The sequence below is a fragment of the Cervus elaphus genome, chromosome 4, assembly GCF_910594005.1.
Source record: "Cervus elaphus chromosome 4, mCerEla1.1, whole genome shotgun sequence".
In the NCBI taxonomy this organism is placed as follows: Eukaryota; Metazoa; Chordata; class Mammalia; order Artiodactyla; family Cervidae; genus Cervus; species Cervus elaphus.
The window spans coordinates 65175880-65199387 of NC_057818.1; the positions used below are offsets into that span (position 1 = coordinate 65175880).

The 23508-nt window shown below is 59.2% G+C and overlaps 4 protein-coding genes across 5 annotated transcripts; 2 read left to right on the forward strand and 2 right to left on the reverse strand.

Annotated features, from left to right (window-relative positions):
• The first annotated feature begins 1477 nt into the window (after positions 1–1477).
• UBE2S (ubiquitin conjugating enzyme E2 S) lies at positions 1478–5443 on the forward strand. The gene is made up of 4 exons (XM_043900198.1): positions 1478–2002; positions 2600–2747; positions 3968–4158; positions 4984–5443. Exons 1-4 carry the CDS (start codon positions 2000–2002, stop codon positions 5311–5313), a joined length of 672 nt encoding a protein of 223 aa, XP_043756133.1. The 5' UTR covers positions 1478–1999; the 3' UTR covers positions 5314–5443.
• A 6620-nt stretch (positions 5444–12063) lies between these two features.
• On the reverse strand, positions 12064–14955 carry RPL28 (ribosomal protein L28). The gene is made up of 5 exons (XM_043900243.1): positions 14927–14955; positions 14490–14578; positions 14272–14395; positions 12362–12480; positions 12064–12199 (listed from the first exon to the last, which is right to left on the reverse strand). The coding sequence occupies exons 2-5, from the start codon at positions 14568–14570 to the stop codon at positions 12110–12112; spliced, it is 414 nt and encodes a 137-aa protein (XP_043756178.1). The 5' UTR covers positions 14571–14578; positions 14927–14955; the 3' UTR covers positions 12064–12109.
• Positions 14956–16631: 1676 nt separating this feature from the next.
• On the forward strand, positions 16632–19826 carry TMEM238 (transmembrane protein 238). Of its 2 annotated transcripts, none has more exons than XM_043900242.1 (2): positions 16632–17258; positions 18966–19692. In XM_043900242.1, exon 1 carries the CDS (start codon positions 16712–16714, stop codon positions 17249–17251), a length of 540 nt encoding a protein of 179 aa, XP_043756177.1. In that variant the 5' UTR covers positions 16632–16711; the 3' UTR covers positions 17252–17258; positions 18966–19692. The 2 variants fall into 2 exon arrangements, with proteins under 2 accessions (XP_043756177.1, XP_043756176.1); XM_043900241.1 differs by lacking the exon at positions 18966–19692 and adding an exon at positions 19699–19826 and having other exon boundaries at positions 16639–17258.
• A 792-nt stretch (positions 19827–20618) lies between these two features.
• TMEM190 (transmembrane protein 190) lies at positions 20619–22828 on the reverse strand. Its single transcript, XM_043900240.1, has 5 exons — positions 22166–22828; positions 22045–22080; positions 21206–21331; positions 21044–21128; positions 20619–20955 (listed from the first exon to the last, which is right to left on the reverse strand). Exons 1-5 carry the CDS (start codon positions 22221–22223, stop codon positions 20718–20720), a joined length of 543 nt encoding a protein of 180 aa, XP_043756175.1. The 5' UTR covers positions 22224–22828; the 3' UTR covers positions 20619–20717.
• Between the last annotated feature and the right edge of the window lie 680 nt (positions 22829–23508).

A 23508-nucleotide genomic window follows, 5' to 3' on the forward strand; every position in this document is an offset into this window, starting at 1 on the left:
TTGTCAGCGCCCTGAACACAGGGATTTTGTCTCTTACTCTCAGCTGTATCCCCAAAGCATCCTGCCTGCCACAGGGCTGTTGCTGTTTAGTCACTAAGTCTTGTCCAACTCTCTGCAACCCCATGGACCGGAGCCCGCCAGGCTCCTCTGCCCATAGGATTCTCCAGACAAGAATACTGGAGTGAACAGCCATTTCCTTCTCCAAGTGATCTTCTTAACCCAGGGATCGAAGGGGAGTCTCTTGCATTGACAGGCAGGTTCTTTACCACTGAGTCACCAAAAAAGGTGCTCAGAAAACAAAGCACACTGAATAACTGCCAGTGTCCAGAGAGGAACCTCATAACATCCACCTGACCGGGTTGTGTCGAGGTTTCAATGAAATCAGACATGCAAATAAACTACAACAGTGCCCCGGCCAGCAAGCACGAATCAGTAACCATCACTCTCAGGAGCACCATCAGTCTGTCGGGTGGACTCCGCAGCTACAGATCAGTCTGACCACCAACTCCGCCTCATCCCAAGTGGGGGGCCCTAAGCAAGTCACTAGAACCCCTCTTCCGTCAGAGTCCTTTCGTGTTAATTGGGCCGGACTTAAGGTGAGGCCTGGGGGGCGCCCAAGTACGGTCAACCCGCCACATGCTAGTTCTGGCTAGGGCGGTGGGTGTCTCTGCACGTTTCTGCCCCAGTTCCAGAAGCTAGGGCGCCACTTGGAGTCTTGTCGGGACCCTCTCTAGAGGATCTGAGAGGCCTTGGCGGGGGCGCTGTGGCCACACAGTAGCTGAGGAGGCAGGTCAATTCCCGGGGGTCTTGCTCTCAGAGCGAAGACACATGGCCGCCCGGGGCGTGCCGGGCCGGGTCTCCAGACAGGGAAAGGGAGTCCTGAAGGGGCCTGGCTGGCGGAAGAACGGGGTCAGTCACAGGCAAGCCCCGGCCCTCAGCAAGGCCTGAAAGCTCTTCCTTCTTTATCAGACACCGTCCTCACAGGAGACTGAGGCCTGGCCGAGGCCAGAGGTCACACATTGGAGGGCCAGGCTTCTAAGCCTTCAGCGCCGGGGTCATTGGTCTTGGAACCTCTCCTACACAGCACGCAGGTCACACGTCATTCCCACCACAAAATGGCGCCTGAAACAAAAACGTACCGCGACGGCCAGCGCCCACCCCCACGACGGGCTGAGGAAGGGGCGCGAATGTCGTGAACTAATTTGCATACACAAAACCAACGAACTTCATTGGCTGTGAGAGCCTGGGTCCGCGTCAGGCAGAGCTCCCATTGGTCACTCTCCTTTTCTCCGCCCCTCTGGTACCGCCGTCTACGTCAAGGATTGGCCCGCGCGTGTCTCGTGACGCCACTCCACGACTGCGCGTCCCTGTTGGTCGGCGTGCCTTCCATCATCCTTTTAAACCCCGCGAGTCCCACCTCCTTTCGCCCCGCCCAGGCTCCACGGCCGACCGTTAGTCGCGTGCGCGATTTCTGGGCGTCAGGGCGCGCGCGTACGCAGGCGTCTCATTCAAACGGCCCAATCAGCGTCCGCGTCGCCCTTTACGTCCTCTTCCTTTCTGCTTCCCCTTCTCCACCGCTCCACTCTCCCGGATCCCCTCTCGGACCCCCACGCGCCCCGACTGGCCGGCCCGCTGCGCGCCCCCTCTGCAACTTCTGCCCGCAGTTTGCAGGAAGGGAGCGAGCCCGTCGAACGCCGAGGACCGTGCGCGCTGACGTCACGGGTCGAGGCGCCGCGAGAGGGGCCCGTGAGGGGGCGTGGCCTGTAGGCGGATATAAAAGGGTAGCCGTGCGCGCGCGGCCGGCTTACTGCGGCCGGTCAGTGGGGCGGGTGGAGGTGTTGTGCGGTTCGCGGCGGACGTCGGAGGCAGCGAGGAGCAGAGCGGGGCCGCCAGGACCTCGCTAGGGCCGCAGCGACAGCAGTTGGGCCCCCCGCCCCGGCAGGCGGCCGGAGAGCGCGGGAAGGGGGCCGGGGGGACCCGCCCCCGGCCGGCTGCAGTCATGGTGAGTGCGGCGCCCAGGCCTGGGAAGGGTGAGCGAGGTACCCCCCCGTAGAGAAAGAGGCGTGGTCTCAGGACCCTCTCGCGGGCGGCTTGAGGGGTTGGAAAGCCCACCTGGAAGTCCGAGGCCTGAGTTGGGCCCAGGGGCCTTCCTGTAGGCTGGGCGGGAGGGGAAGGCCCGGCCGAGTCCCGCGGAGAGCTCCGGCCTTTTGGGCAGGCCTCTGGTGTTCTGGGACCAACAACACTCCGCGGCCGTCTCCAGGACCGATCTGGGGTTTCCAGGGTGGTCATAGCAAGATTAGGTGGGGGAAAGGGTCCAAGGTAGGCCTCAGGCCTACCCAGAATCATTGGGGAGCCTGTACGGAGCTACGAACGGGCTTTGGGAGTTTCTGGGGGAGGTGGAGTCTTCCGCAAGAGCTCGGAGATACGCCCCATTTCTAGTGGATTAGCCTGGGACCGTCGCCTGAAGCTTCCTGGGTTGGGGTTTCCGGGAGCTCGAGGTGATTAATTGACAGCCCGGGACTCCACGGACTCCTAAATCCTGCAGGAGGCTCCAGGCCCTGGCTTTGCCTGCGGCTCACCCGCTTGTCTCCATACCTAGAACTCCAACGTGGAGAACCTGCCCCCCCACATCATCCGCCTGGTGTACAAGGAAGTGACGACGCTGACCGCTGACCCACCTGACGGCATCAAAGTCTTTCCCAACGAGGAGGACCTTACCGACCTGCAGGTCACCATTGAGGGCCCTGGTGAGTGAGGGAACGACAGGGAGGGGTGCGCTTCCTAGATCTTAGTCATCCTAGAGCCAGGATAGGGGCTCCCACTCTAAGTGGATTGCCAGACCTTGGGGACCCAAGGATGGGCAGGACAGGCACACCTGTTACATGTGGTGTTCCTGGTGTGCAGAGCTGAACACTAGGAATGACAAATAATTATGTACTCTCCCTCCATTAAATGTTGGTGAGCAAAAACTCTGGGGGCCAAGAGAGCATGTAATGGGTCTGGGTGTTTCTTGGGGGAGATAATAAGCAAACCACCACAGGCAGTAGTTTGGTCTTGTAGGCTGGTTTAGTGTGTCACTTCGCGTGCACTACATTTAGGTTATTGAATTTTTACGATTTAAATGAACAGTATGTAGTGAAAGATCTAGTCTGGAGTTCGGTTTGTGGGCAGAGGGTCAGGGAAGGATTCCTGAGATGGTCACAAGGTGATTCACCCCATGCTGATGCGGGCTCAGCGGGAGGTGAGGATCCCAAAAGGCCTTTGGCAGTCTTGTGGTGTATAAGAACAAAAGAAAAAGTACTGGCAAAGCTTACAGGAAACAGATCTTTTAGGGTCTGTAGGTCTCTTCAAGGATTTTAGAAAGGAAGCCCTTGGTGTGTTTAAAGCAGGACTTCACTGTGACTTTGGTGGGGGTTTGGGTGGGGTTGCAAGCCAGAGGCTGGCATCCATCAGGTGAGAGAAGTGGTTCTGCTGGACTTGGAGGGGGGCTCAGATTTATGGGGGGAAATGGATGGGTTGGACGTGGAGGCTGGAGCACCAGGAACAGCCTTGGGTCTGGAATGGCTCCCACGGGTTTTTGACCTGATCAGGAGAGTGAATGAGAGGGCTGTTTGCTGCAGCGGGGAGACCAGAGCTGTCCTGACTCTTGCCTGAGAGACTTTCAAACAGATGTTTTTCCGGGGGACTGAGGGGCATATATGTCTCTGCCAGTTGGGAATGGTGTGCGGTGGCTTCAGTGGGGAGTGAGGAGGGCCTCCGTGGGTGGAGACCACCAGTCGGGTTAGCTCTAAGCTGGGGGGAGGGGTGGTGCGTGCAGCCCCCTGGGAACCTAGCCCTGTCCTCTCAAGAGCTCCCAGTCTGGGGAAAGAAGTGGGGGTACTTGCCTCACTGTCAGACCGGGGAGGCGGGGTTTTGGGGGTGCCTGGAAGACGTGAGCCTCCTGATATGTTCCCTCCCTGCATTCCAGAGGGGACCCCGTACGCTGGAGGCCTCTTCCGCATGAAACTCCTGCTGGGGAAGGACTTTCCGGCCTCCCCGCCCAAGGGCTACTTCCTGACCAAGATCTTCCACCCGAATGTGGGCGCCAACGGCGAGATCTGTGTCAACGTGCTCAAGAGGGACTGGACCGCTGAGCTGGGCATCCGGCACGTGCTTCTGGTGGGTTCTGCGCCTGGCCTGCCTCCTGGCCGGCCCAGTCACGTCCAAGCCACAGAGCCTTGTTCCCCTTTAAAATAATCAGTGCTGAAGTGGTGGGGGCCTCCACGTGAGAGTCCAAGTTTCCAGCTTTTCTAGAAGGGTAGGCAGCGCCCAGGGAGCTCTGCCACGGGGCGGGTGAGGGGTTTGTGTGGGGACAGTTTTCTGGCAGGCGAGGGCTGAGCGTCTGGTTGGAGAGCCTTTCCGACACCGAACAGCTAGTGCAACCATCAGCGCTGTAATTTCGCTGCTCCTCGCCCAGGAGTGGCTCTGTGCCCCTGGGCTGTCTTTAATTGTCCCAGCTGGGGTGCTCCACCCCTAGTGGGTTGACGCTGGGGAGCTGCTGCACCTTGGAGAGCCATGCCCGCCCACCTCCCCCAGGTGGGGCCCCAGGGTCCCTGTGCCCCTTAGAGCATGGAGGTCACCTGGTGCCTTTCCCCACCTGCCTCACAAGGTAAAACTTTTTTTAAAACCCTGAATTTCTTACGAGTCCCTGGGGCAGACGGTTGGAAGGACAGGGAGTTGGGGTTTCCTGCAGGGCACGGGGAGGGTTGAGCACCAGGGTAAACGGACCCCAGACCAGTCCCTCCTCTCCCTGGAGTGTTGGTAGCAGTTGCCAGGGAGACTGCAGGTGAGCTCACTGAATACCCGCGTGCCTGCAGAGTGGTGAGTGTGGTCTGCCGGGCCAGTGCCTGGGCTCCCCAGCCCGGGCCTGGGCACCGATGGCAGGGCAGTGTGGGGTCTGAGAAGCTTGGAGGCGGGCCCCTGACCCCAGCTCTCTCCCCACAGACCATCAAGTGCCTGCTGATCCACCCCAACCCCGAGTCGGCCCTCAACGAGGAGGCGGGCCGCCTGTTGCTGGAGAACTACGAGGAGTACGCGGCCCGCGCGCGCCTGCTCACCGAGATCCATGGCGGCGCCGGCGGGCCCAGCGGCGGGAGGCCTGAGCCTGGCCGCGCTGCGGCCAGCGGGGCAGCGGCCTCCAGTGCTGACCCCACAGCCTTGGGGGGTCCAGCGGGGGCTGAGGGGCCCATGGCCAAGAAGCACGCGGGTGAGCGCGACAAGAAGCTGGCAGCCAAGAAAAAGACGGACAAGAAGCGGGCGCTGCGGCGCCTGTAGTGGGCTCTCTCCCCTCCCTTCCCACCTGACCCGACTCTGTCTCTAAGTTATTTAAATTATGGCTGGGGTGGGGGAGGGCACGAGGGCACTGGGACCTGGATTTGTTTTTCTAAATAAAGTTGGAAAAGCAGCTCTGTGCCTCCACCACCTGGGCTGTGAGCAGTGGGCACCCCACCCTGTCTGGGGTGCAGTGGTCGGTGGGGGCCTGGTTCTGCTCGCTTCTGCCCTGCCCTGGGTTCTTGGTCCAACTCTGGCCACAGGGCATGCTCCTGGGGGCCTCTGACTCCTCCCAGGCTTCGTGACACCAGTGGGCGGGTCTCTGCTCGGGTCACAGGTTGAAGCTGACCAGGCCCATTCCTTTCTTGGGTCCTCTCCAGGCTTCAGTTCCCGGGTTGGAGGGTCTGGGGCCGCCCTCAGCTGGAAGCTGCGAGGGTCCTCACCCCACGCCCCCGCTTTTGTGGCTGACCTGGTCCTTTGGCAGGGCCTGGTTGATTAGATGCAGCTGTTTGATGAACCCTGGGGGAGAACTTGACTGCAGGAGCTTGTCCCAGTGGGAAGGGGGGTGGGTCTGGGGCATGGCCCTCCTCCCTGCCCAGTTTCCTCATCTGCAGGAAGACAGAAGCAGTCACTGCACCTGGTGGGCAGCTGTGGAGGGTCAGGATGAGGCCACAAAACCTGGAGAAGTGGAGGAACAGCAGGGAGCCACTGGTTTGGCAGAAACCCCTGAAGGCCCAGAGGGGGACGCCATCATGTTCTGTGGGGCCTCAGGATGCGTTAGAAATGATCAAAAAGTACAAAGAGAAATGAAGGCCTGTCAGAGACTGGTATGCCAACTTTCACAGTTGCTGCTTTCATAATCAGACTGGAAATAGCAGACGTGTTCATCAACAGATGAGTGAAGAAACCAGTCACTCGTCAGACTACTACTTAGGTACCCAAAACGCTGAGTGAAGCCACATACAAGAGTACAAATGGCAAAGCTCCACTTCTGTGAAATTCTAGACGACAGCCAAAAGCAGATCCCTGGCCTGCTGGGATCAGGGAGGATCAAGTACACAGAGCCTTGGTGATGAGCACGTTCCAGATCTCAGTTACAGTGGGGCTCACGTGGCTGCATAATTATGTGAACGTGTGTATTTAAAATCAGTGTATTGTACTCTGTAAAGTAGATCTCAGAATTTGATGTAATTTTTTAAGCCAAGGAATTCTGTTCAGTGGGAAAGATGATAATTAACAAGACACACAACTGAAAGAACAAATCTCAATGTGTGAAGAGCTCCCACAGATCAGTAAAAATGAGAAAGCAAAAGCTCTTGCACAAACACGTCACAAAAGGGGGAATCCCAGTGACTACCAGGCAAACATGAAGATTCCCATCATCACGAGTGATGGGATGGGAAAGGTACAGCAGAAGCCCGAGCTGACCCCGCTAGACCTGGCAATGCCAAGTGTAGCCACGGATGGTCTCCCAGTCCACGGTGCGCCCTTGGCAGGAGTGGGAAATCAAAGTCACGTGGAGACGCAGTGGAAAGGCTGAAAGCCGAGTAATGACATACACATTGCACACATACCACGAGCTGCAAAGCCACATTTGTCCTAAGTTGCAAGCAGTATAAACATGCCTGTATAGAGTTGAGGAGTGATACTATACAACACAAGAGTGATGGGCCATCACCCCCAGCAGCGTGGAAAAGCTTGCCATCAGCCAAACCAGCAATTTTCAGGAGACCCACAGTCTGAAGGCCATCGCATGCAGTTCCAGAACCATCAAAACCAAGCTCTGCTGCTAAACACACATACTTTGGTGCTCACGCTGTTTGAGAACAAGAAGATTGCTTCCCTAAGGCTCAGGACACTGGTTACCCCTAACCAGCAAGGAACCCAGGAGCAAAACATACAAATGTGTGCTTTTCTGTGCATCTGCCATATTTCAGAATTTTAAGAACATGAAGGGAGGGAGGTGGGAGGGGGTTTCTGGATGGAGAACACATGTGCACCCATGGCTGATTCATATCGATGTATGGCAAAAACCACTATGATATTGTACAGTAATTAGCCTCCAATTAAAATAATTTTTTAAAAAAGACAACACACACACACAAAGAACATGAAGAAGCACATTATGAAAGATGGACCAATCTCCAAAACATATTACGTAAGAAAGAGCAACATGCCAACACTGTATAAGATATGCTACCATTTCTTTTTAAACTTTGGCCAGAAGGTGACATTAGCACCTGCAAACGCTGTCCCAAGAAAGAAGAGCCTGGAAAATTTTAAAGATAATGAGGTTTCACTAGAATGGCTCCCTCAAACTCCCATCTCCCCAACACCCAACTCCCTAATGAGGGACAACCAGCATCAGTGGGTTCTCTTGTATTTTTTTGAGGAAATTCTATGGGAACGCAACCAAATTTAAGCATGTTGTTTAGTCACTAATTCATGTCCGACTCTGTGACGCCATGGACTGTAGCTCACCAAACTCTTCCGTCCATGGGATTCTCCAGGCAAGAATACCAGAGTGGCTTGCCATTTCCTTCTCCAGGGGATCTTCCTGACCCAGGAATCGAAGCCACATCTCCTGCATTGGTAGGTGGGTTCTTTACTACTGAGCCACCAAGAAAGCCCCCCAAATTTAAGTATATGTTCTACTATTTATATTTTTTGGCCATACCACACGGCTTATGGATCTTAGTTCCTCGGCCAGAGATTGAACCTGTGCCCTTGGCAGTGAAAGCGCAGAGTCCTAACCACTGGAGCAGCAGGGGAAGTCCCCAACACCTGTCCTGTCCTCTTACATCCACTGTCTCATCAGTGTATACCTGGCAGTCACCTGCACACGGCGTGTCACACCTGGGCTTTTTTACTAAGAATGTCTGGCTGGCTGTGCGGTAGCACCCAGCCTTTACATGCCCTCAGTTGCGCCCCAACATATGGCAAAAAACCCAGCAACACTGGAAGGAATGACCTCGGTGCGTGGAGCCCGGGGCACACAAGAAGTCTGCAGTCACCCTTCTCTGTGACGTTCCTGTGCCACAGGGTACATCTGTGTGGAACTCTGTACACATACTGCTAAGTCGTTCCCCGTGGGTCTGTACCGCTGGACACCGCCAGCAACCTGTGTCCACCCCCACCCCACCCCCGCCCACGCCTCACCAGCACTCTGATTTTTATCCAACTGGCGTTTTTCTCAAACTGAGAGGCGAACACTTAGTCATCTTTAATAGACTTCTTTTAACAGGAGTTTCGGATTTACACACAAATTGTGACCACAGTACAGGGTACCTCATGGCTGTGTCTCCTCCATAAATGCAAAGTTGCTGAAACCAACGTGCTGGTTTGGCTGTGAGAGCCTGGCCAAGGGGCATGAGTGTAAGGTACAGTTCCGGCGAGGCAGAAAAGGAAAGACGACCTCAACAGAAGTAGGTTACCTTTATCCAGGCAAGGAGGGGCGACAGTCGGCCTAACGACCAGGCTGAGCGCCGAAAGGGATCAGGGAGGCTTCATACTTATAGGGAGGTTTGTGGAAGCGATAAGGGAAACGTCAATCAGGCGGGATATTTTGAGTATTCTTTTGTTGAGATGACACTTGTAGTTGGGCAGGGGGTGATAAGTCTTTTGGGCGGGTGTAGGGGGTGGTAGGTTTCCGGACAGGGGGTGGTAAGTCCCAGATAGATGCAGCTGGCCTGGAGCATCAGGATGGAACTAAAGTTATGCTTTGTTTTCTCCGAAGTTAGATGATTCAGCAAGGGGCCTTTGAGACTGTTGTTCTCTTTTCTAGGCCCAAAAGACTCCTTCAGTGAGGACTTCCCTGGCTCTCCAGCGGTGAGGACCCCGTGCCTCTACAGGGGGCATACGTTCGATATACGTCGGGCAACGAAGATCCCACACGCCATGTGGCATGGTTGGACCCCCAACTGGAATCCTGGGCTCCCCGCATGTCTCCAAACCACATACACATGTTATTTTCTTAACAGAAGACTTTACAGAATAGGTTTTACTCCAGCAGATGACTACAAGAATAACAAAGGTAAATTTTTAAAATTCCTGGACAGGGCAGAGACAGCCTGGAGGGCACAAAGGTATTCACATAACTCACGAAGACGAAGCCGCAGGCATTATTACCATGTGGATTTGTCCTCAAAGTGCTCTGAAAAACCCGAGCATCGTTCTGAGTCCATCTGCTCAAGATAAATTACACCCATTCATACGTGCAAGGGAGATCTGTGGACTTGTCCCAGCAAGCCATGTTACAAGCTCTTTGCACATTTAACCTCAACAACCCTAGGAAGTAAGGTCTACTGAAGTGCACGTGTCACAGGCAGAGAGGTCAAGGAACCAACCCAAGGCTGCACAGCCAAGAAATGGCAGAGCCCTGAGGTAACCGTGCAGATGGAAATTCAATCAAGGAGCAGGTTTCCACTGCTGAGTGACCCTGTGCGGGGCAGCTGCCAAGGGCGTGCCCTACACTCAACTCTGCAAACATTCCCTAGATTACCACTGGACACGACGCAGCACACAGTACCAAGATCTCTGCTTCTCAGAGCCCCAGGCAATCAGACACAAAAGGAACTCCGTTTCATGTACAGGGAAACCAAGGCCCAGAGAGGCTAGTGCCACAAGCGTAGGAACTGGCACTTCTGGAACCGGCACTCAGGCGGTTTGGCCACTGGTGCAGAGAAGGGTGTTGGGGGGGGGGTGTTGCTGGGTGGCATCTCTGGACACCTGCCCATCTTCCACTCTCCCCACCCTGGCCCTATGGTCCCCGCTGAGAAGCCAGCAGTCAGTCTGGCGCTCCCTCATGAGTTGCTTTTCAGATTTTCCCTTTGTCACGGCGTCCAGCGTTTTTGCCAGGACGTGTATCTGCCCAGCTAGACTGTACGTGTGCCGAGTGCCCAGAGCAGCAGGGATCCGGGGCAGAAAAGGAGACCCCCACATCTGACCACCAGCTACCACAGCGCAGTGGACGCCCAGGGCTGCGTGCCTCTGGCCTGCTGGGCTACGGTGACTCACCAGCAGATGGTACACTCACTGGGGTGGGCGTGCCCAGGTCCAAGGCTCAGTGTGGGCAAGCACCTCCCAGAGAACAGCGAGGCTCGGGGAGAGGGGGGGCACCGGCCACGGCCAGCCTCTCCATGGAGTGGGGCGGGAACCATGGCAGAGCTCTGAGCAGGTGTTAAGTCACCCAAGTTCACCGGAACTACGGACACCTCCCCACCAGAATTGAGAACAGACCTGGGGAGGGCAAAGGTGGTTGGTGCTGGGGAGGAAGCTTTGGCAGGAAGGGTTCCTGACCACGTCCGCTGACTGAGGAAGGCTGGAGCTCCTGACCCCAGCACAGAGCTGGGGGTGGGGGGTGGGGGGCAGGGGCCTCACGTTGGCAGGATGGGTGGCACACAGTAGGTACACGGGGAACACACCAGGAGCCATGACATGGGTAACCTTTACTCATCTCAGCCTCACTTTCTACAACGTGGGGATAACGTCCGCTTCACGGGGTGTCTGGAGGACAGCCACTGCACACGTGCATACTTTTGTGTACAAACACGTATACATGCTACAGGTCGATTTCGTTGCCAACAGCTAATTACCACACTTACCATGTGTAGGCTGTCCTCCGGGCCTTCATTAACCTCCTTAATCCTAAGAGGCTCAGAGAGGGGCACTCACTTGCCAAAGACCACACAGCTAGACACTAAGCTGGAAGAAGTCAGGTAGGTACCCAGCAGCGGTGCCTACATCCTGGTTTTAACAGACACCAGGAAGCCAGCAGCAGAACCGACTTCAGACCCAGCCAACAGAGACCCTGGGGAGACAGCTGTGCACCTGGGCAAGGGCTGGAGGGAGGCTCTGCCACAGAGTGGAGTGGGGAGAACCGAGCGGGGCTGGGCGCGCTGGGGGCAGGCATCTGCTATGAGGCAGCAGCAGGTGAGGTCAGGGTTGAGGGCTCGCTTCCAAAGTAGCAGGAGGCAGACAGCTGGCCGGGTGGGTTCCTAGCCAAGAGGCTGTGGCCGTTGCAGCCTGCCTTCCCCTCTGCTGCTGGGGATAGGGCCCCACAGGGTCCAGGACTCAGGAGCTGCCTGGTGCCCCAAGGGCAGGCTCCCTTCCCAGATGAGCACCTGGCCCAGAACCAAAGGCCAAGGCACAAGTGGGCCCTGCCCACTCCTAAGCCCCAAGATCCTCAGTTCACACCTGCAGGATCCCCCAGGAGACTGTGAGCTGCCCAGGACCCTCAGCTGAGGGCAGGATCAGTCTGTCCCCCTCCTCCCTGCCACAGCTCCCACTGGGGCTTCCAGACCACCCCGAGGAACAAGAGTCCACAGGCGGGGTCCCAGACAAGACACGCATCACCTTCACAGGCCACAGAACTACCGACTAGGAGGTGCACTGAGCCTCCATCCAGGTGCCCACCCCTCAGGAGAGAGACTATTCAGACACCACAAACTTCAACACAGGCCTATCCTGAAGCTTCATCATGCACTGGCAGAGTGTGGTGTTGTGACGATTCTAGGTTTTACTTCACGTGCAACTCCTAGTCTCCCGAATGAATTTACACTAACCACGAGCCCTGACAGGCAGAAACGCTGGGCCACAGACTCAGGGCCCCTGCCTGGAGCTGGCCCTTCAGACTCAAGACGCTGGGGAACCTGTGTGGTGCCGGCGGGTGTGGGTGGTCTCTGAGGAACAGACAAGAGCAGGGACAGACTCGCAGGGGTAGAGACGGGGCTGCACAGAAGACGGCAGGCGGAGGAGGCTGCTGACAGCTTTATTGCTCTGGGGAGGGGAGGCCAGGGGTTCAGGAGCTCTTGGTGGGACGGCTCGGCTTCCTCTTCACCATCACAGGCTTCTGGCTGCGCAGGATGGCGCTGGCTCTGCGGATGGCGGCCTGGAGGCGAGGCGGGCTCAGGTCACCTCCCCTGGGAGCTTGTGCCCCCCACCCTGTGTTCCCAGAGCGCAGGTCCCGCTCCACAGTCACCAGAGGACCGCCCCTCGCGGCACTGCCCAGGCGCCCCCGGCCTGCCCGCCTTGCGTGACCAGCCCCACTCACCATGCGCAAATCCGGGCGGTACTTGTTCTTCCGGATCATGTGTCGGATGCTGCTGAGGGTGGCCCGGGCGTTCTTGTTGATGGTGGTCCGCACGTAGGAAGTGGCCGGCTTGCGCTGGCCTGGCGGGGGATGGGGAGAAGGGGGGCCCCAGGTGTCAGTGGAGGGTCTGGAAAGTCGGTGCCCACACCTGTCGTGAGAGCCCCGAGTGCCTGGGCCGTGTGAGTGCAGGAGGCTGCCTCATCCCCAAGCTCCACTCACAGGACAACCACACGGATAACCACAGGCCAGGCCCTGCACTGCCCCAGGTGTCTCCTCCCTACCCCGGCCCGGGGCCAACTCTGCTCAGCTGACAGAGGTGGACTGTCATGTGTGAGGTCACATGTACCCAAGTGCGGCGGCCACTCGGCACCGCACGGGCCAGGTAGTCAGTGCTCCCCAGAAAGCAGCTCTGCTCCTCTCACATCCGCACCCTCCCGGGCCCAAGCTACCACCCTCTCGGCAACAAGAGTCCAAAAGGCCAAGCTCTGAGGCCTGGCCCCAATCAATGCGGGTTGATCTGGAGCCACAGGAAGGACGGAGGGAAGATGGGTGGCTGGTGTGTGTGTGTGTGTATATGTCGAGTACCTGACTGGTGTGTGTGTGTGTATATGTGTGTGTGCGCCGAGCACCCGGCTGGTGTGTGTGTGTGTATATGTGTGTGTGCGCCGAGCACCCGGCTGGTGTGTGTGTGTGTGTGCGCCGAGCACCCGGCTGGTGTATGTGTGCCTGTGTGCCGAGCACCCAGCTGGGGTGTGTGTGTGTGTGCTGAGCACCCGCCCCTCACCTGTGCACAGCTGGAGTCAGCTCTCCACTGCCCAGGGAACAGAGAAAGGAAAACTCCCCCCTTACTGTGCCTCAGAGCTGATGGGGTCCCAGCTGCATCCTGTGCTTCTGGGTTCCCCCAAGAAGCCCAGGACCCTGTACCACACTGCAGGTTTGATGTTAGCCTTCGCTGCCCCAGAGGGGAGCCCCCGTTACTCCCTCAGGTCAACCCAGTTTCTGACAGCCCAGGAAGAGCCACCAACAATCCAACAAGGCAAAGCAAGGTTTTTGGGACCTAGCACCCCAGAATAGGGTTCTCAGGAGTGTGGGAATCGGGGAAGCCTAACAGCATAAGCAACTGGCTGCCCCGGGGCTGCACTTTGAGGAAGAGAGGCTAACCCTCGTCCCTGTGAGACCAGGAAGCAGCAGCTGTGGTCGGTGCTGTCACTGCACAGTACACCAAGCTCAGAAGCCACAGAGAAATCAATCAGGGACCTGGAAAAACTCGTTCCATCTCATAAAGCCCAGGGCCCACTTAAAAACAAAAGTGTTGAAGGTGTGATACACTAACTCAGCTGTTATCCAGAAACCCCTCCTCCCCTCGAGCCCACTCGAAGAGTCTAAAAGACAAGTCTGTGGGGTAAACCAGTTTATGGGGGGTGGGGTGGGATGCCAAGACCTCCTTCTGAGCTCCCCCAGCCACAAGTCGAGTCTAACTACTGCTTCAGAAGCTTCACTTCCTACATGTGGGAACTAAAGGTCGGTCCCTCATCTGTTTGCCTCCGTTTCCCCACTTGTGGAGAGACAAACGCCCACCTCCACCTGGGGTGCTTCAAGGATTTATTCTGAAAACATCATCAAACCGCAGCAATTTTGGAATCCTGACTCAGATCCTATTAATCTCCTATTAACTCAGATCCTATTAATCTCCACTTTTCAGACGAGCTCCTGTAACTGGTAGGCTCGCTTGGAAAGGAACCAGCCTCCCAGGCAAACAACCTGAGCCCAGGAATCCTGATTAAACAGCACAAGCACGGACACTGAAAAGCCACAGCCCCCTGCCCCGGAAGGGAGTCAGTTGCCTGGGCCCAGCCATGGTAAAGGCTCACCGGATCTCCGCTTCATCACCACCACGACCCCTTTGCCGTCCGCCGCCGGCTCCACGCCCACGGTCTTGCGGTGAATGAGCCCATTGTAGCGAAAGGAGTTGCGCGCCTTCAGGTTATTCGGCTCCTGGGAACCGGAACGCATCGCGGTCGTGAGGACGAAGGGGACACGGCGATCGTGAGACCCCTCCCACCGACCGAGGCGTCGGGGCCCCACTTACGGTGCTGTACGTCTGCTTGTTCCTCTTAATCAAGAAGCTGGAGCAGTTCCGCACGACCATCCATTGCAGATGCGCGGACATGGCGGAGACTGCGGGGAAAAGGGCGCGGGGAAACGTCAGGGGAGCAACAGGCAGAAACCTGAACACAGAGAAGAGCTATTTTGGGGGGACGCGGGGAATGGGGGCACCACGTGCGCCGAGAGCGCCTAGAAGTCTGCCAGGCGGGGCTGAGCCGCCTAAGGCGGCGGGACTGAACTCAGGCTGCCGAGACCACTACAGGTGACGAGGCGATGAGAACCCACAGAGACCTAAGGCGGCGGCGCCGGAGAACAGCCAAGAACGCGAGGAATGCGGTGAGAGCGAACAGGCCGGGGCACAAACACGGGGAGCAGGCGCGAGACGCGGCCACGCGGGAGGCGGAAAAGACCTCCACTCACCTCCGTTCAGTGCGGCGGCCGGAGACGGAAAGAGGCACGCTGGGGGCGGGGCGACGCCTTTAATACCGACACGCATTTCCGCTTCCTGTCTGGGCACGCGCGTGCGGCCGGCCACACCCGCCTCCGAGGCGGCTCGTGAGCCGCCTCGTCACCGTTCGGCTATTTCCGCCAGTCAGTCGCCAACCTTTCGGGGCCCTTCTGAAGCCTTCCGCTAGGGGCCCGAGGGCGCGTGTGTTCTCGACGCGCTGCGCCGCCCTTCTGAGGGCCCTTCGTGTGTCCTCGGAACTCCGCGGCCGGATATCCGAGCGGGTCTCGCTACAGAGGCCCCCAAGTCCCCTTCCTCAGCGGCGTCTTTCCAACATGGCCACCCAATGCTTGATACAGTATGGGTGCTCAGTACACATTTGTCTGATAAATGAAACTGAGTGAGTGAACTATTTAACCCTAGTTTCAGGGACTCCAAGGGCCTCCAGCTTCTTCGTAGACCGTCGACTATTCCCGACGAAGCCAGCAGGCCCGCTCGGACATTTTCGGAACTCTCCGGAAACGCCCTTCGGAAGGATGGCCGCCTTCCGTCGTCTTGCCCCTTGCCTACTTCGGATCGCTTCGGAAACACTCGGTCCCTATTCGGCCACCTTCGGAAAGCTTCGGCTATCCTCGGGAGCCCCTTCTCTCAACTCGCCCTCGCCTGGGGTCTAGAGAAAAGCTGGACGGAAATTTCTCACAGACCGCCACCCTGGAGGGACGTGGATTTCCTCTAAGGGCGAGTTGTGTTGGAGGAGAGGAGATTTGCCTGCGAAACTTCTGGTTCCCTTAGAGCTTCCATTCTTGTTCCCCCCTCTTCCCTGTGCCTTGCGGCCTCGCGCTCCATTCCCACCAGCACCGTTCACGGCCGTTACGCTTTATGCAACTTTTCTTTTCTGTTGTCAGGGTCCTCCTTTAAGGAGAAGGAGCTTCGCCTGATACATCTCTGTGTCGCAACCTTGGCTAGCACAGAGCCTGGCGAGACTCCCAAGTGAACAGAAGGAAAGAACAGGGCCTTATGTCACCTCCACCAGGACAACGCGTGATTATGTCCAGGAACTCCTCGAGGGCAGAGGCGTTGTCCATCTCCTTGCCTTTGGACTTCGCCCCTAATGAGTCCCGACAGTCCCGAGGCCCCAGGAGAAATCTGAGCAAGCAGGGACGTTGGGGTTTGCCTGTTCCCTCCATTGGAGTGCTCTAAATCTGATGGTGGCGACAGAGTTCCTGTGAGTCCCATCCACCGTTCTGTCCTTGGGATCATTCTCTCTGGACCACACAGGCGGCCTCGGCAGGCAGGCAATATAGTGCCCACTTACATTCCTTAAGGCGCTCTGACTGCTGATCCCCTGCCTCCCAGGGCTCTTGGGGGCCCGGGGCCTTGTCTGATCCTTGTTTTTTGACCCCACCTGTCCCCACCGCGGGGCCCGCTGCCCAGGAGGCAGGCACAGAAACAACGCCAGGGCTCCCCCACCCCACCCCCCCCGCGCCTTCTGGTGCCTCCATCAGAAAGTCCTGAATTTGGATCATGTGCGGCTTCAGACTCCTGGAGGAGCGCAGGGGGCCCGGGCCACACTAACCTGTGCGCCCAGCCGGCCCCAGCATCGGCCCCTGAGGGCCAGGGCGCCCCCGGGCCGGGCCCGTCCACACCCGGCCCAGCCCAGGTGACCAGGAGAGAGCCGGGCATACCTGGCGCAGAACCCTGACCCCGCCCCGGGCCGCACCCGGAACGCGGAACGCGCTCTCCGCGGGTCAGAGCCAGCCATGGCGGCGGCGCCGGCCCTGTGCACCTCGCCGGGGCCCCCGCTGAGCGATGCACCGTCCCCGGCGGCGAGCGCGCCGGGGCTGGCGTCCGGCCTGGGCCGCTGCCGGATGGCGCTGCTGCTGGCCGTGGCGCTGGACGTGGCGGGCATGGCGGCGCTGCTGACCGGCGTGTTCGCGCAGCTGCAGGTGCGCGGCCGCGACTTCGGCGACCTGCTTATCTACACGGGCGCGCTGCTTGTCTTCCTGAGCCTGCTCGGCTGGATCCTCTGGTACACCGGCAACATCGAGATCTCGCGCCAGGAGCTCGAGCGCGACTACGGCCTGAGGCCCTCGGCGCTCGCCCGCCTTGCGCGGAAGCTCTCCCGCCGCTGGTCGGCGCCGGCTTCCTCCGCCGCCGGCCGGCGCACCGCGCCCGGCTCCCAGGGAGCGCGCCGCGTCGTCCGCACGCCTCCGCCGCCCGCCGCCGGTTCCCGCCGCGTGCGCCTGCAGCTCGCCTCGCTGGAGGCCGGGCCCGGGGCGACGGGAGCGGGCACAGAGTGAGCCCGAGGTGAGGGGTGGGGAGGCGGGGCGGGGCGGGGACGAGGGGAGAAACGTCAAAGGGACAGGGAAGTGGAGAGGGAAGTGGAGAGACGGGGACAGGGACATGCGGGGAAGAGAGACAGGTAGAGGTCAAGATCGCGGGAGGGAGAGAAGCAAAGAGCACAGAGACCAGAGAACGAAGACCCAGAGACGGTACGCGTGGGTGTAGACCGGGAAAGGCAAATGAGAGCCCGTCTCCAGACGTGGGAATTTCCAGGTCGCTCAAATGGTGAAGAGTCTACCTGCAGTGCAGGAGGCCTGGGTTCGATCCCTGGGTCGGGAAGATCCCCTGGAGAAGGGCGTGGCCGCCCACTCCAATATTCCTGCCTAGAGAATTCCATGGACGGAGGAGCGTAGTGGGCTATATACAGTCCATGGGGTTGCAAAGAGTCGCACACGACTTGAACGACTAACACACACACACACAAACACCTCAGCCATGAGAGCCAGAGAGTCACGATCGGCTCCTTGGATATTTGGGGATATTGGTCCCAGTGTCTCCAGTCTTCAGGCACACCCGGTCTCATTTCCCATCCAGTCCTCCCAGTGTAACAGTCCCTGAGGTCACTAGTATTACCGTCCCATCCCAGGGAGGACACTGAGGCCCCCAAAAGGTGCCACCTCTTGCCCAAGGGGGGCTAGTTGTTGTACTCCCCGGAGTGCAGAGACCTGCTGGGGTTCCTTGCTGCCCTCTGGTTGAATGCAAGCAGCTCACTCTGTGTGTGTCCCCCACTGTCCTGCCTTCTCTGCAGTGATGATGACACCCCAGCCCCCCACCCCCGTCCATCATGGTCTGGATGTCTCCCACCAACTGGCCTCTGTCCACGCCTTCAGCTTCATCAAGGGCACACTTGTAGTCTTCACTCCGCACAGAAAGTTTACCAGATGTCTTTTACGATCTGACTCTGATTTCAGTGCCTTTTTCTGGGTCTTTTCATGGTCTGAGTTACCCCCTTTTATTGTTTGTATTGCCTTGTGGTGTGTGTGTGTGTGTGTGTGTGTGTGTGTGTGTACAGTCTCTAGCACCCTAGAGAGTAAGATCTGGGTCTCTGGTGTCTTTGTTCTTAGCATTCCCCAGCTAAGAGTGAACTCAGGAAGTCAGAGGCTGATGATTGGGTGGGTGGGTGGATGAATGGATGGACAGATGAGGGATGGATGGATGGATGAATTGATTGATGGATGGGTGGGTGGATGGATGGATATGGTGGGGGTTTCAGTTTTTTGTTTTTGGCTGCACTGTGTGCCTTGTCGGATTTAAACTTCCTGACCAGGGACTGAACCCAGGCCCATGGGAGTGAAAGTGATGAGTCCTAACCTCTGGACCTCCAGGGAATTCCCAATACGGTGGGACTGATTGATGGCAGTTAGGTGGATGGGTAGTTGAATGGATTTGGGGCAGATGGGTAGGTAGACAGATGAGAGGACAGATGAAAGGGTTGGTTGGTAGGTGAACAGGTAAGTGGAACAATGGATGGATGATAGAATCAGTTTCCCAGGTGAGGGGTTCCATAAACGAACTAAATCCATGTTCAAAGACATTCTCTATTGGTGATGAATTAACTTTCCTCCTCTGCAACCAGAAGGATGCTAGTTATATACCGTTTTTCTTTTTTTTTTTTGGTGAGAGAATTTCGAGAATAGTCACCTGGATCAAATGCTACGTTCTGTGTTTCAGATGAGGAAACAGTTGAAGACGAACAAATGTATGCATAGACGAAGCGTGAGCTAACACACAGTTTGACATACCATGCAGAAATAACTGCCAGTGGTTAAAATTACCCCCTGGAAACACTTTACCTTGCCCAGAAATCTTAACGCAGCTGTGGCGGACCAGAACCTGCTGCCAGAACCACTTGCCAGAAACTGGCCAAGCTGATTGGACTCTAGGCCCCTCTGAGAAGGAAAACGGGCTTGTCCAAAGACAGGACTCTCATCATGGGCAGGGCGAGGTGGCTCCAGCACCCAAGCGACAGAGAACTGGAATTTGAACAGAGGGACTGTGGGTGGGGCTCCAGGCGCTGCTCTCCCCCTCTGGGACCAAAACCCATTGGGATGCACAGACCCGGCCCCAGCCCACGTCATTGCTCCCCGTGTCATCTCCTCTGTCTCCGCCTCTCTGTGTCCCTGTGTCTGTCACAGTCCATCTCCCATGTCCCTCTGCATCGTGCCTCTGTGGTCCCCTCGACTCCTCTGCCTCTCATCTCCCACCCTGTACCTCTGGGGTCCGCTGCGTTAAAGGGACAGTTGCTGCTGCCAGCAGGCTGCGAAAATCGGAGGAGCCCTGAATGAGCAAGTGTGAGAGTCCATTGTGAGGGGCCAAAGCAGGAGGAAGGGGCCCCTGGCCGTGCATGGTGGACCTGGGATGCAGGGGTCCCGAGCCACCACTAACGCCACCCTCCATCCTGCAGATGAACGCGTGGCCCCAGCTGTGAGCACCTGACGGAGACACGCCGCTGCCCCCAGCAGTCCCTGGCCACCAGGATACACCTGCCTGTCCCCCATCTCTCCTCCCCCAGATAAACGGCTCTGCCTCCCAGCACTGCATGTCTGTCTGGGGAGGGCCGCTGCTGGAGCAGGGGAAGGGGCCCTAGGAGCCCAGCTGTCCAGGCCGCCCCCTCGTGGAGGGGGGACAGGAGCCTGGGGCAGGCAGGGAGGGAGGCAGGAATCTCAAGCCCAGACCCAACTCCCCATCCAGACCTCCTGCAGCCCAGGTTCCTCAGTTAGTTCTGGGTCTCCGGAGAGGCAGACAGAGGGACAAAGACTGCAAGATATTTATTGGGAAAAACACAAAACACGTGTGGAGGGTCAGCTGGTGTGGGGTCTGTCCCTGAGAAAGGAAGAGGGGAGGAGGGGTGCCGAGCAGGATGAGTCTTCAGCCGTGAGGAACTTCCAGGAAGGTTTCCGTCCGGAGGCCGAGAGCTGCAGTCATCCAGCCTTGGTGGGGAGCGGGGCAAGCGGCTGCTGGCCCAAGGGCCGCAGGATCCCATGGGCCGGCAGGTGGGCAGCAGAGACTGTCAGACAGTGGCAGAAGGACAGATGAGGGGCTCAGCTGCCCGTGAACCACCCCTCCCAGCCCAGCTGGAGTCTCAGCTGAGGCCACCACCACCCCCTCAGTCTAGACCCCCCAGCTAATCACAGCCTGGGACCTACACTCAACGCAGGGTGTCTGTTAGCCCAAGTACCTCTCAGCTCAGATCCCCCGCACTTACCCTGGGGCCTCTCTCATTCCAGACGCCTGTCCCCACTCACCTCCCGTGATCACAGCCCAGGCCCCCACCCCCCGTCAGCTGAAGACCCCCCCCCCAAAACACACACACACACATTCCCAGCACCGCGCCCGCCCCACCCCCTGCTTCATGCTTCTCAGAAAAGAGACCGAGCATCTCTGTGCTACGTCTGTATTGAGGGGCCCCTCCAGGGGGCGCCCCTAATCATCTTCGTCCCCCCCTTCCGTTTCCTCGCCCCCTTCCGTCCCCTCCCCCTCGGTGCCCCCCGAGACGTCCAGGGCCCCCTCCGCGGGCGCCGATGCAGGGATGCTGCCGACAGAGGGCGTCTTCTTTTCGCTCGGAGTCCGGTCCTTGGACAACAAGGAGACTGTCCTGGACAGGTCACACTTGCCCTTCAGGAACCAGGGCAGCCGCAGCATGTCGCGTCGCCTGGCCCACCTGGCGGGGAGAGGACACCGTCAGCCGCGCCGCCCACCTGCCCCCACGCCCGGGTGAGGGGCGCCCGCCCGCGCCGAGCCCCACTCGCCAGAACAGGCAGATGCTGCTGATGAGGAAGAGGAGGCCTCCACACGTCCAGCCCAGCGCCCACATGTGCTTCCGCCGCATGTTCTCTGCGCAGAGCGGGCGGCGGTGAGACCCAGGGCTGCCCACCGCCAGCCCCACCCCGGGGCCCCGGCTCCCCGCGCACCATCCGGACGCTGGTGGTAGCAGACCCCGTCGCGGTAGCAGCATCGGAGACGTAGGCAGAGGTTGGGGTTCTCAATTGCCGCCTGGCCCCCGCAACTCTCCCGGTCCCACACGTCTCCTTCACAACCTGGGGACCCATCACGAGGGGCGTCGTCGTCACGGAGCCCACGGCTGGGCCCAAGGCCGCCAGCCCAGAGCCCACTCCAGCCTGTGCCCCCAGCCCCTGTTCTGTCAGAGCCAGAGTCCAGGCCCCCGGCCCCTCCTCCTCAGACCCGGGGGTCCACACCCCATCCCCTCCTCCTTCTGACCTGGGAGTCCAGGTCCCATCCCCTCCTCCTCTGAACCGGGGGTCCAGACTCCCAGCCCCTCCTCCCTCAGACCCTGGGGTCCAGACCCCCGGCCCCTCCTCCCTCAGACCCGGGGGTCCAGACCCCATCCCCTCCTCCCTCAGACCCGGGGGTCCAGACCCCATCCCCTCCTCCCTCAGACCCGGGGGTCCAGACCCCATCCCCTCCTCCCTCTGACCCCGTGGTCCAGACCCCATCCCCTCCTCCCTCAGACCCGGGGGTCCAGACCCCATCCCCTCCTCCCTCAGACCCGGGGGTCCAGACCCCATCCCCTCCTCCCTCAGACCCGGGGGTCCAGACCCCATCCCCTCCTCCCTCAGACCCGGGGGTCCAGACCCCATCCCCTCCTCCCTCAGACCCGGGGGTCCAGACCCCATCCCCTCCTCCCTCAGACCCCGGGGTCCAGACCCCCGGCCCCTCCTCCCTCAGACCCGGGGGTCCAGTCTGGGCTCTCTGTCCCTGGGGGGAACCCCGGGTGTCCTCCACTGCTCACTCCATGGATAGAAGAATCCCTGGATTCCATTCCCGTCTGTGAAAGAAAAGAGCCGTGTGGGGAGACTGGAGGCTGAGGAGTTCCCGGCTCCGCCCTCTGACCCTCTCGCCAGCGCCCTCACCTACTGAGCCCTGCATGAGCAGGAGGAGACCCAAAGCTGGGATCCCAGAGCCCACCATGTTGCCTCCCCAGCCTCCTGGGGCCTCTGTGGGGAGAGACCTTGAAGGCCATCACCCCAGCAACCAGCTTGGCCCCGCCCACCTGCCTGCCTGACCCCCAAAGTTCTAAGTTCTGTTGCTAGGGAGCCCCCTCAGCGGTGGGGAAGGAAAAAAGGGGGGTCACACTGGCCTGGTCATGCCTGGTTGCTAGGGAGTTGCTTCCTTAGCAACCAGGTGGAAGGGGCCTCAGGGGTGGGATGGGGCCCTGGTGTTAGAAGAGCCCCCTCAGCAACCTGGGTGCAAAGCAAGGGGAGTCTAAGTCATCTCCCCCTTGCCAACCAGGGGACCCCAAGAGTGGGCACCCCAAGACCTCTTGCCAAGGCCTCCCTCTGCTTAGTAAACTGATGCCCGAGGGGAAGGTCCAGGGGCCCCAAAGCCTCCTCAGACCTGGTTGACAGGGGGAGGGCCTCCCTAGCAACCAGGGGTGGGGGGGCCTGAGGCCCAGAGGACCTCACTAAGCCCCATTGTTAGGGAGGCTCCTGAGCACCCAGACCTAGGAGGGTGATGAAAAAATGGGGGTCAGGCCACATAGCTCCTGTTTAGGTGCCCCCCTGGTCCCAAGGGCACCCAGGCCCCTGATGGGGAATGTATAACCTACCAGAGGGCTGGGCCCCCCAGGATCCGAGAGCTCTGAGGCCTGAGTGGTGGGGCGGGGCGTCACAGGAAGGGAGCCCCGTATAGTGCGTCTCAGTCTCTCCAGCCGCAAATGGGGAAATACACCCAACTGGGGTCCCCAGGCTTCTGGTCTAGCTCCCCGGTGGTAGGGGAGGTGGTCAACCTGGGGGCTGGGTTGGGAACTGATCCTGAGTTCTCCCCTGAACCTGCACTCAGCTTCCAGCCAGTGAGGACGGGGCTCATCGCCCCTGGAGTGGTCTGTCCTTGTGTCCAGACCCTGGGTCTGAATGCGGAGGGGCTGGGGGTCTGGACCCCTGTGTCCTTGAGGGAAGAGGGGCTGGGGGTCTGGATCCCCGGGTCTAAGGGAGGAGGGGCCGGGGGTCCTGACTCAGGTCTGACAGAGGCGGCCGGGGGGGTCCTGACTCAGTCTGAGGGTGCAGGGGGCAGGGCCGAGGTCTGAGGGCAGCTGACCAGGAGTCCAGAGCCCCCTCCCCAGGAGCCCTGTGAGGCTGCCTCCCGGCCTCCCCACCTCCTGTAAACATCCTGGTGGGTGCTGAGTGGGCCCCGGGGTTGCCTTCGTCAGAGATGACACAGGTCAGAGGGGCTCGGCAGGGGGCCGGGGGTGGGGGTC